At 40.5% G+C, this 11,827-nt stretch overlaps 1 protein-coding gene across 5 annotated transcripts in view; it reads left to right on the top strand.

Annotated features, from left to right (window-relative positions):
• Nucleotides 1-11,827, top strand: part of LOC113119714 (ras/Rap GTPase-activating protein SynGAP-like) — a 44,257-nt gene that overhangs the window by 8,303 nt on the left and 24,127 nt on the right. For 2 of the 5 annotated variants that reach the window (XM_026289333.1, XM_026289332.1), the window contains exon 4: nucleotides 8,613-8,707. In XM_026289333.1, coding sequence (XP_026145118.1) covers nucleotides 8,613-8,707 — 95 coding nt within the window. Of the gene's footprint in view, nucleotides 1-1,190; nucleotides 1,656-1,730; nucleotides 2,570-8,612; nucleotides 8,708-10,845; nucleotides 10,998-11,827 lie in introns of those variants that run through there. The other 3 variants (XM_026289335.1, XM_026289334.1, XM_026289336.1) reach the window with 3 other exon arrangements.

Here is an 11,827-nt window from a genome sequence, read left to right as displayed (position 1 = left end):
ACATCTACACTACGATATGCATACAGCACAGTTAATCAGCAGCGTAGTTATACGCTACTTTTTTTGTGCTATAAAGTTCCTGGTGATTCTGTCAGATGATGTGGCAGAATGCAAATATGGCGCATTGACTTCATGGATATGTTATGTCATATGTTATGTGCAGTATGTCACCTCATTCTTACATCATGTACAATAACGATAAAGCTTAATAATCGCTTTACAACATGTCAACATGCTTTTAATGTTCACATTTAGCATTATAGTGGTATTGTTCTTGTGTCAGCAGGCTTATAATGTTAACATTTGTTGCTGTAGTTATTGTTCTTTGTGTCAACATTAAAGTTTATCATTAAAGTTGTTCTTTGTGTCAACATGCCGGTTACGTTTCTTATTATAGTTATCGTTCTTGGTCTCATTATGCCTTTTACGTCACCATTTATTGTTAAAAAGTTATTGTTCTTTGTGTCATAATGCTTTTAGCATTAACATTTATCGGCTTGTAACGTTAACGTTTGTTGTTATAGTTATAGTTCTTGTGTCAGCAGGCTTTTAACGTTAACCGTTCTTATTATAGTTATTGTTGTAGTGCTTTTGCGTTAACATTTATCAGCTTGTAACGTTAACGTTTCTTATTATAGTTATTGTTCTTGGACACATTATGCCTTTAACGTTTATCGTCAAAATTATTGTTCTTGGTGAAGTAGTGCTTTTGCGTTAACATTTATCGGCTTGTAACGTTAACGTTTAAGTTACTGTTCTTGGTGTTGTAATGCTTTTGCATTAACATTTATTGGCTTGTAATGTTAATGTTTATCATTATAGTTATAGTTATTGTTCTTGGTGTCAACATGCCGTTAACGTTAACCTTTATTGTTATAGTTATCGTTCTTGTGTCAGCAGGCTTTTAACGTTAACGTTTATCATTATAGTTATCATTATTGGTGTCAGCATGCCTTTGACTAATGTTTATCGTACAGTCCTTGTGCTGTATTTATACATTTACAATCTTACTTGAACTCATATTTATGCACAAACATGCTAAATTCACACACACACACGTAGTGCTACTGTATTTACTGTATTATTTCGAATGTGGATTGTTTAACACAGATACATGTGATTTTATTTCAGGAGATGAAACACACACAGCCTCTCTGCTGGTAACCATGACAATAGTTACAGAGATGTAGCTGTGTGTTAAGCGATGGCTCGGGGGAGCGAAAGCACTTTGGCCGACCATCTTTCTCTCTCTTTTTATTTTTCCTTTTGCTTTATACTCGTTCTTATTTCATATGGAGGACAGCCATCCACAGATTTGAAGCCTTGTGTTGTCATGGAAACTGTAAGTCACTGTGCCACTTGCCAACTCCACCGCCCCCCCCCCCTCCTGCACCAGTTGGTTTGCTCCATGCTGTGTTGTGTAGCATGTCTGCGGACTGAACCATCGCGAGCCAGGTGCTTCTGAGTGGGTGTGTGACCTGAGCTCGAGCCCATCTCTGGTGCGAGTGTGTGTTATTCACAACTTTGATAGATCCTGTTCTGAATTTTTAAATAATTCCCTCAAACTATATATATATTTTTCAATTTTCATTAATTTGCAGACTTGTATAATGTGAAGCATTCACAGAATGGGACTTGACAGCTTCATGTTAAGAGTAAGTTATCTTTGCGTTTTAAATGAACATTAATTGTACAGTAGTACACCCGTTGAAGCGAAGCTACTAACTCGACACTAATATAATCTGACAAACTGATTACTTTACCTGATCGTTACAAAAAAAAAAAAGAAACGATATCTTCCGCGGGACTCGAACTCGGTTCGTTGTGAATGGAGCGCGCCGCTCATCCGGACCGACGGTTAAAATTCTGGCAGTTGCTAAAGTTTCAAACGTGACGGATAAAGACGTTAGAATTTAAACCCTGCGCGGCCGTTATTACAGGTGTGTTCAGTCTGTCAGACGCGCGCTGTAGCGCTGCATGGTTTTTCTTCTTCTGTCAGTGTGAGATGAAGATGAGGAGGATGATGCGCTCGCGGTCCGCCCACGCAGGATCATTCCTGGCTCGCGTCTAACCGTCGCGCTGAATATCGCGTTTATTTTCGACGATGCGGGAGTAACGGGATGAAGATCGCTCGCGAGTCGGCGAAATGACAAACCCGCCGCGCGCGCGGCAGCCGCATTCACCGCGGAGCCAACGATGAGCGCCGGCGGGAATCTGCGCGTCACCCTGGAAACGGCAGCGGAGACTCGAGCGAGCGCGGGCCGAGCGGAGACTGAAGACCGAGGAGCAGCGCGCGAGATATCGATGAATCTCGCTGTTTATGATGATCCGGTGATGAAGAAGAGCACCGCACATGTCCGCAGCCAACTCGACTCGCGTGAGGACAGAGTTAGACCGTGATTCTCCCGCCTCACAGAACTGATCTGAGGACAGTGAGGATATGACCGATGCCTGAGGAACGCACGGAACATTTCCATGATACCGTTAACGTTAACGTCAGTTACTGGAGCGGAGAGACCGACGCACGGAGAGACGCGCTGAGGCCGACGCCTGCGCTCTCTCTTCTCCGGTAAGAGCTCAACTAAACCCGAGCTTCACTTCTCTGAGTCACAGCCCGAGGACTGGATCTAGTCACACTGCTGTAAATAATCATGCACTGTTTGCTTTCAGGGGTTATAAATAGACAACAATACATCGTTTGTGTCAAAATGATCCATTTTTCTTTAAATCATTAGGATATTAAGTAAAAATCATGTTCTTTGAAGATATTTTGTAAATCTCCTACCGTAAATATATAATAGCTTAATGTTTGATTAGTAATATGCATTGCTAAGAACTTCATCTGAACAACTTTAAAGATGATTTTCTCAATATTTAGATTTTTTTGCTCCCTCAGATTCCAGATTTTCAAATATTGTTCTCCTAACAAACACATCACTGGAAAGATTGTTTATTCAGCTTTTCGATTATGTATATATATCTAAGTAACTAGGCTGTTTTGGGGTCAGTGTGATGTATAGTTGGGCTGCGCGTGTCCAGTAGTGTTCTCCCCGCGCGCTCACTGCTGCCCCCTACAGAGCGCGTGTTCACAGGAGCGCGCCTGAACCGCTCCACTGCTCCTGCATATGCTGTTTCTGCACTGTATACTCTGTGTGTGTGCATGGATACAGTGCACACTGCAGGAACTGCTGTATATGCCACAGTGCCATACATCAATACAATACAATGTAATGTGAAATTACATTACAAACTGCATGCAATATGATATATTAATATCTTGTGTGACTCATTAATGGAGCAGGAAAAAAAAGTATTTACATTGTATTTCTGTGACTCTAACCAGATGATATGCACTGAACATAATGCAACAAACTCACAAGACAGCAGTCTTGCAGTGCACTCTAACTGTTTCACAAGGCATTGTGTAAAAATAGTGTGCAGCATATTGTGTTCAGTCAGGAGTTGGTATGCGTGCTGTTCCACATATTTAATAAAAGTGTGTTTGCGATGCATCATGTATGCAATATATCATGCATACTACATATTGTTTCACATACAAATGCTACAGTATATTATGTGTATTCACAAATATTTAGATGGTATGCACACTGTGTGGTTTCATATACTATTATAGAAGTAGTATGCAGTGTACCATGCATATTTACAAGATTTAGATGCTATGCGTAATGCATACTGTTTTATATATTTTATAAAAGTAATACATGGCAAATAAAGTATATTTGGATTTAGATGGCATGCATACTGTTTTACATACTATTTTATAAAACATAGGCACTGTAGATGTTGTGAAGGTAGTATGCATACTGCAGACTGGGTTTGCTAGTCTTTAACTCCCAGCAGCATATCTCCTGTAGCTGGTGGATCTCTGCCGAAAACACTTCTCCATCGGCCCACACAGAATCTGCACTCTTTTCTGACATTTTCTGCCGTGGGTTTAAATATGGTGCAATGTGTTAAACACTCCTGTGATTAATGAGAGCGCTGGTATTGAGTTAAACTGGATCTGTACATGCAGGAGGTGTTTGCTGTGCTGTTGCTAGGGTCAGTCTGGGGGATATTATGGTCTGTTCTGCAGCACACATGATTGAGGAGCTCTGGTCAGATCTCTAGTATGTGTATATTGAGCGCTGAGAGCGTCAGAAAGTTGAGAAGTGCTAAACTTCATGACAGTGAGAGTGAATCCAGCGCTGGTTTGGGTCTGTCGCTGTCGATCTCTGGAGTCTTGCTGATTCTGAGTGCATTTCTTTTACTGGAAACACTTTTATTACATTCCAGGGCTGCAGAAAACAAGCCAGTGCATTAGTGTGGGTGTGCAATACATCAGAATTGATTTATATAATGCTTTAAAGTGCAAAGGACTCGATTTACTGCAGAGAACATAATGCATTTCATTGAATCCTGATAGGGCACGAATAAAACGCACACACGTGTCATAAATAATGCAAATAAATACATTTACTGCAGAGAATATAATGCATTAAACTGAAGTTAGCTGTCACTGAATACACAATCTATCAGTGACCGCATCAGTCGTAGCCAGTGTTTGTGTGATCAGGTCAGTCTGATAAAACTGAGCACATTTGATTTTTTTACAAATGTAATGCATTAAGTTGCATTCTTCGTGCTAAAAATAATGTGTAAATATATCATATAAAATGCTAATGATTACATGAACTTCAAGGTAAAAATATATCTACCCAAATTCTAATGATGTAATAATCAATAATGAAAAAAGAAGTCGTTAAAGCTGTAAGACTTCTTCAGTCTGTTGAAATCAGCATCTGATCAGTCGCTCATCTCACACACACACACACACACACTGTAGTGTCACGACAAACACAGCACAGCCAGATGAGACACAGATCATCATCGAGTGGATTTGATGAAGAGATGAATGTGATCTGCTCCAGCAGACACACACAGATGACTGATGTATTATTCAGATCCAGATTGAACCCTAACCCTGACGTTCTTCATCTAGTGACCGCAAACATGACAAACCTGCACAACAGTCTGATGCTTTCGGTGATTATTCTCTCTCACTGAATACTAACAGAAGTCATGTGTTCTCTAGAGACCATCGTGCTAAACCTCTTATAACCGGTTATAAATGCATTTCTCTCTTAATAATAGTTAGGGTGCATTTCCATGTATAATAACAGTTCAAAAGCACAATAATACTAGCTGATTACTCGTTATGTATGAGTGTTAATGAATTACACGTTCAGTAGGTGCAGGATTGAATAGATAAGTGCTGTAATGTGTTATAATAACTGGTTACAGTCATGCACTGCATTATGAGCTGCATTACGACTCAGAATTCATGTGTTAACAACACTTTAATAATAAAGTGTTTTTATTAGAGCCCGAACCATATATGGTTTCGCCGAATGAGAACATATAATACATTTTCATATACATTTATCAAATTTATTTTGTGCAAAATTAACTTCTTTTTTTTATTATACAAGAACAGCAGGCTATTTTTTTTTTTCAAAATAATACTTATTTAAAATAAGTGTTGTTTAAGTGTACAGACAGTGTTAGTTTTCCTCAGTATTATTGCTGTGTGATGAGATCATAGAGCGTGTCAGATGAATTCACACTAATGCACAGATCTATTTCACTATCTGGAAACATGACTGACTGAGTGTACATCAGTTTAGGATTAAAGTATTAGAAAATGCAAGAGAAACTGAGCTTCAGGACAAACAGGAAGCGCTGGTGGAAGTCTGTCGGTGCATCCCAAACGGCAGAAATCATATGGTCTTAGTTTTTCTGTGATAGTGACAGTGGTGACCAGGGTTATGAAAATGATATGGTACTAAAAACAGTGATGTAATAACCTTATTAGAAGCACAGAGGCGAGGAGAGAAGCGCTCTTTATTAATAATAAATCAAATAAACCAGCTAAAACTAGCATCATGTCACACACACAGTTCCTCACAGCAACCCGTCACAATAAAAGTTTGGTTTAAAGAGAAGAAACGGTCAGATGTATGAGTGTTTAGCCGTCTGAAGACTCAGACAGTAATGCCACTACTACTAATAAATATGAATAAAGCTGTATTTCAAATGAATAATCACATTTGTTTTCTCTTTAATTTGAACAGTTAACCCTTGTAGTGCAGCACTTTCTTTGCCAAAAAAGTTTTTTTATTTGATTAGAATAAATGAAATCGTTTTATGCCTTCATCTGATTACCAGACAAATTAAGAAGAACATTTTATATGACCCTGATATTATTTAAAAAAGTACTCTACACACACACACACACAGACAGACAGACACACACAGAGACACACACACACACACACACAGACAGACACACACAGACACACACACACAGAAGGTTTAAATACAGGCCTGTGGCTCTTAATTTCCTTTTACATATTCATCATTTGTAAAATGATGTTTACTGTTCATTTGTATAGAAATTGGCCATGTCTGTGATGATGATGAAGATGATGAAGGTTAGAGGATCATGTTCTGTGTTTTCTCTCCAGTGAGATGCTTCTGCTCAAAACACACCCACACACAGAGACCCTTCCTCAAGCGTGTGTGTGTGTGTGTGTGTGTGTGTGATACGTGTATCAGCGATGCTCTCAGCGATTCCCACCCACACACACACACACACACTTCAGCCTGACATTGCATTAACATCCAGAATGGCGTTCGTTGTGTGTGTGTGTGTGTGTGTGTGTGTGTGTGTGTTTCGATCGCACCCAGGTGAATTGAAATCATAATTTAGGAGCGGAGTGGAGCAGTGGTTTTCTGACTAATTAAAGTCTCTCTGCAGTCGATGGCATGAAGCGTGTGTGTGTGTGTGTGTGTGTGTGTGTGTGTGTGTGTGTGTGTGTGTGTGTGTGTGTTCTGCTGAAGCGGAGGCAGTTTCCATGACCACCAAACAAAGAGCAAACCTGTACGAAACAGAAGGACTTTACGTCAGAAGACACACATCAGCATCAGTGATGAGACGCTCAGAAACATCTTCTTTAGGATCATATCGGCTCATTATGATTTATGACAGCACAGCAGAAGTTACTGTATGATGCAGAACCACAGAAATCTGCTTCAAACGTAGAGCTGGACACGTATCAGATCATGTTTCTGAAAGCAGCACGACGTCTGTATGTTCTGCACACAACAAATCTGCAGTGTGTTTAGAGAAAAGCATCGTCATATCATACAGAAACCTGTCACACACACACACACACACACACACACACACACACACACATACCTGTCTGGTCCTGACACCAATATTACTGTCACATCACAATCTACCTCAATAACAATTACTGTTATTATAATAATCGCCATGTTTTCTTAAATGTTTAGATTTGAACACTAAACCTTCACAGGAGAAAAATAAAAAAAAAGTTCATTTTAATTTCATTTTAAAGTATTCATTACAGTGTTAGTGTTTCATTACCGGCGTTTTTAATAATAAATGTGTGTTAAATCATAAATCCACAAAAAATAAAACCGCTTCATATATTATGTAATTGTTTTACAAAAGTTTAACACATTTAATTGATTGGATATTATTAATAAAAGTTAATTAAACCATTGAATGGAAAGCCAGAAAAAATAAATGAGATTTCATAGAGCCCTAAAAATGTATTTTTTGTTAAACTTTTAATAAATTGTTGATAAAGTGTATAAGTTTCATGATTTCACTGAATTACACTATTCCGTTGAAGCATTATAAGAGTGAAGCGGTGGTTTTGTGATCGTCTCAGATGTTTCTTCTGCGTGGGCTTCTCTCCGTCTGATGAAACATCTGCAGTTGTGTTATATCTGTAGTGTGATTGTGTAAGTGATGCAGACGCTCGTGTTTATAGATCACACACGGCTGATATTCCCCAAACTGTTCCTGCGCACACCAACCTCAGGATCCTGGAAAACCCTGTCCGAACTCAACCCTAGAGAAGAAGAGACCGATCATTACAGACTGTAAAACACTCCGCTGTCACAGAACACAGCTGTGCTTAACCTTACAGAAACATGTGGAGACTGACCCTGATGATGACCATACCAGCGTCCACACCAGACGAGTGTGTGCGGAGAATAAACGGAGGAAGAGCTTGACTCGGGGAAACTTAACCCTGACTTCGTATCTCTCAAGCATCACACACATAAAGTGATCCAAAAGAAGGCACAAATGAGCGGGCCGTAACTGATTGTGTGGGTGTAGCCTGCATTATCAGGTTATTTAGGGCTCAGTGTTTGACTCTGGACTGTTTGAGATGTGTGTGTCAGCTCCAGAAGCGGCAGGTCAAGTGTTTTCAGAGAGAAAGCGTCGGCGAGTCGAACACATCCAGATCCCCAGGTGTCACAGACGTCTGCGTGAGCGCTGGAGATCTCCATCTCTGCTGTGATTATACTGAGAGCTGATGATGAATCTGTGGGACGAGAGATGGGTGTATTTATAGCAGCAGGAATGGAAGTTCTGTAAAGGTTTGCTGTCCTGAGGGATGAATCACCACCAAACAAGACCAAACACTGACAGCAGCCCACCGAGTGTGTGTGTGTGTGTGTGTGTGTGTGTTTCATCATCTCTCTCTCTCTCTCTGTGTGTGTTTCAGAGCACGCTCGTGCTCGCAGGAAGAGCTTTGCCTCGTCGCGGCACAGAAGCATGGAAGCTCCGCCCACTGCCCCTACACAGCCATTCAGACAAGCAGTGAGTACCCTGCACCCTACACCCTTCAGAGACAGCACACACTCCTCCTCAATGTGCTGCAACCATTTATCATCTCTGACACTTCATTTGCATGTCTAATCCAGGTTAGTTTAAAAACCTTGTTAGTTTTGACACTGCGCATGTTATTGCTGCTCCATTCGTCGCTCATGTGGAATGCAGTGCATTGTGGGATACAGTGTCACTACGTCTCAGATGAGGCACTATGCACTCAACCATTTATTATATGAAGGTTATTTTGTGTGATAGCTCCTCCCCCTTCACAACATAATTAAAGCTGTGGCAGTGTTCAACAGTCCACACTCAGTGTTTTGGGTTAGTTTAAGTGCTTCTGCTTGATTGTATTCAGTTCGTTCATTTCTAATGTTAAGTGAAGGACTCTGTGACTAAATAGAGCAGAACCCATGATGCTGTCTTCACTGGATGCAGCGCGGCGTGACAGATCTCTGACAGTAAACTGCTGCTGCGTTCGGTTTATGACGTCTTGACACAGATTTTCCAAATTTGATGTTCTGTTGTGGTTGGCCAGTTTCATCTCGTATCACTGCCTTCGTCTTCGTCTTGTCCTCAATCAATTTAAACTTCTCCCACACAGATGAGGTCTTGAGTCTCCACATTTAAAATCAAATGCCAACCCACTGAACCAATATTTTGGTCCAGCCCTAGTGTGTGTGTGTGCGTGCGTGTGTGTGTGTGTGTGCATGCGTGTGTGTGTGTGTGCATGCGTGTGTGTGTGTGTGTGCTCTTGTTTTTGTGACATATCAGGACTCAGATTTTTATAATGACAAGGGTATGACACAGGTATTACAAGGAGAGCGTGACTTATCATGACACTACCCCGTGTTCCCAGTTTTCAAAAACACTTATAAATCACACAGAATGGAGAGTAGTTTCCTGTGAGGGTTAGGGTTAGTGTAGGGCCATAGAATATACAGTTTGTACAGTATGGGATGTCCCTACATTTCACAAAACAAACCTCTGTGTGTCTGAATACGTGTGTGTGTGTGTGTGTGTGTGTCAGTGTGTGTGTGTGTGTGTCAGTGTGTGTGCGCAGATAATTCTGCATGTATTTTCAGGTCGGTATTTTAGTCGTGTTTTGTGTGGGTTGTTTTTTTGTTTTGTTTTTTTTCTACAGAAATGTTGCAGATCATGTGCAAATATCTCAACTAAAAATAGTATATCATAGTATATAAAATTAAATTAGTAATTAATAATATATCCATTTGTTCTCCACAATATTATTGGGAAATATACTGTATGCAGATCTTATTAAGAAACAGATGAAATCACACTCATGGACACTGATAGTTTAAATACAACCTCATGTGAGAGAGTTTTGCTCATGCCTTGCTTATTTTTCACTGGTATTTTCTGTCTGATCTAATATATTAGTTTATTAAGAGATGCTGAATTATCTTCTGTTTGAAGTCTTTATGAAGTGGCTGTTCTGTTGAATCTGTTTAAGACGGTCTCACAGTAAGTCGCTCATGTCAGGTTTTAGCGAGTGAAGTGCTGCTCTCCTCGAGCTCGAGATCTTGATGTGAGAGCAGGTCCATCTCAGGACGTCTCACGGGGGGAAATTTGACCTTGTGAGGATTCACAGAAACACTTTCCTCTTACTCTGAACAGCGTCTGTACGGGAAACCTCGAGGGAAAAGAGCTGCGTCAAATATTTATGCTAAAGTCAGTAGAAATATTCACGCAGCCTTCACTTGCTGTCGGATTAACATTTGGATTTTCTTCCAATATTTCACGCATCGTGAACACTGAATCACTAAGCATTAAGACGTTTTTAACTCAAATACATAGACTATATAATACATAACACTTCCTCCAATGAAAAAGTGCATCTGCTGTTGTCTCTCACAGATTAGTTTAGATCTGTTTAAACGCTGCTTGATCTGTGCAGATTTCTCTCCTGATTCAGACCAGAACACTTTTTCACTGGAGGAAGTGTTATTATGGACTGTTTAAGGTTAAAATCATCTTAATGCTGGATTTGTTTCAGCTTTTGTCTTCTCCAGATGTTAACTGATGGACTGGAGTGCTGTGGATTATTGAGATGTTTTTATCAGCTGTTTGGACTCTCATTCTGACGGCACCCATTCACTGCAGAGCATCCATTGATGACACACTGATGCAATGCTACATTTCTACAAAACTGATGAAGAAACAAACTCATCCTGATCTCAGATGATCTGAGGGGGATTCCATCATTCCATCTAATCAACTAAAGTGCCACTCTAGTTTTTTTTTTTCCTGAAATATGCTAGTAAGTCAGTTGCAAGTTCTGTTTGAGTGTTTGCTTAAAGTGAAGCAATCACGAGTTACACATTTTCACAGAAACACAAACACACTCTCTCACACAGACTCACACACACTTTCACACAAACACATTCTCTCACACACAGACTCACACTCACTCTTACAAATACACTCTCTCACACACAAAAACATTATCACTCACAATCACACGCTCACTCTCACACGCACTCACTCTTACAAACACACACTCACACACAATCACACGCTAACACACACTCACATACAATCACACGCTCACTCTCTCTCACACACACACACACTCACTCACAAACACACATGCATGCTCACTCACACACACGCACTCACTCACACGCTTTCTCACACACACACTCATAAACAAACACTATCACATGCACTCACTCACACGCTCTCTCTCACACACACACAAACACACCCTCACACAAACCCACCCTCACACGCACTCACTCTTACACACACACTCTCACTCACAAAACACGCCAACTCACACACACACTCACTCACAAACACACTCACGCACACTCTCACTCACAAACACTCACTCACACTCACTCTCACACAGACACTCTCACTCATAAACACTCACACTCACTCACAAGCACTCACTCTAACACGCACTCACTCACACTCTCACTCACAAACACACTCTCACTCATAAACACTCACTCACGCTCATTCTCACAAACACACACACTCACTCACAAACACTCATTCTCACAAACACTCACACGTTCACTCTCACACACACACTCTCACACGCGCTCACTCTCTCACATACACACTCACTCACAAACACAC

This window comes from Carassius auratus, chromosome 19, assembly GCF_003368295.1.
Source record: "Carassius auratus strain Wakin chromosome 19, ASM336829v1, whole genome shotgun sequence".
Taxonomy (NCBI): domain Eukaryota; kingdom Metazoa; phylum Chordata; class Actinopteri; order Cypriniformes; family Cyprinidae; genus Carassius; species Carassius auratus.
This window is presented reverse-complemented; position numbering and strand designations above follow the sequence as displayed.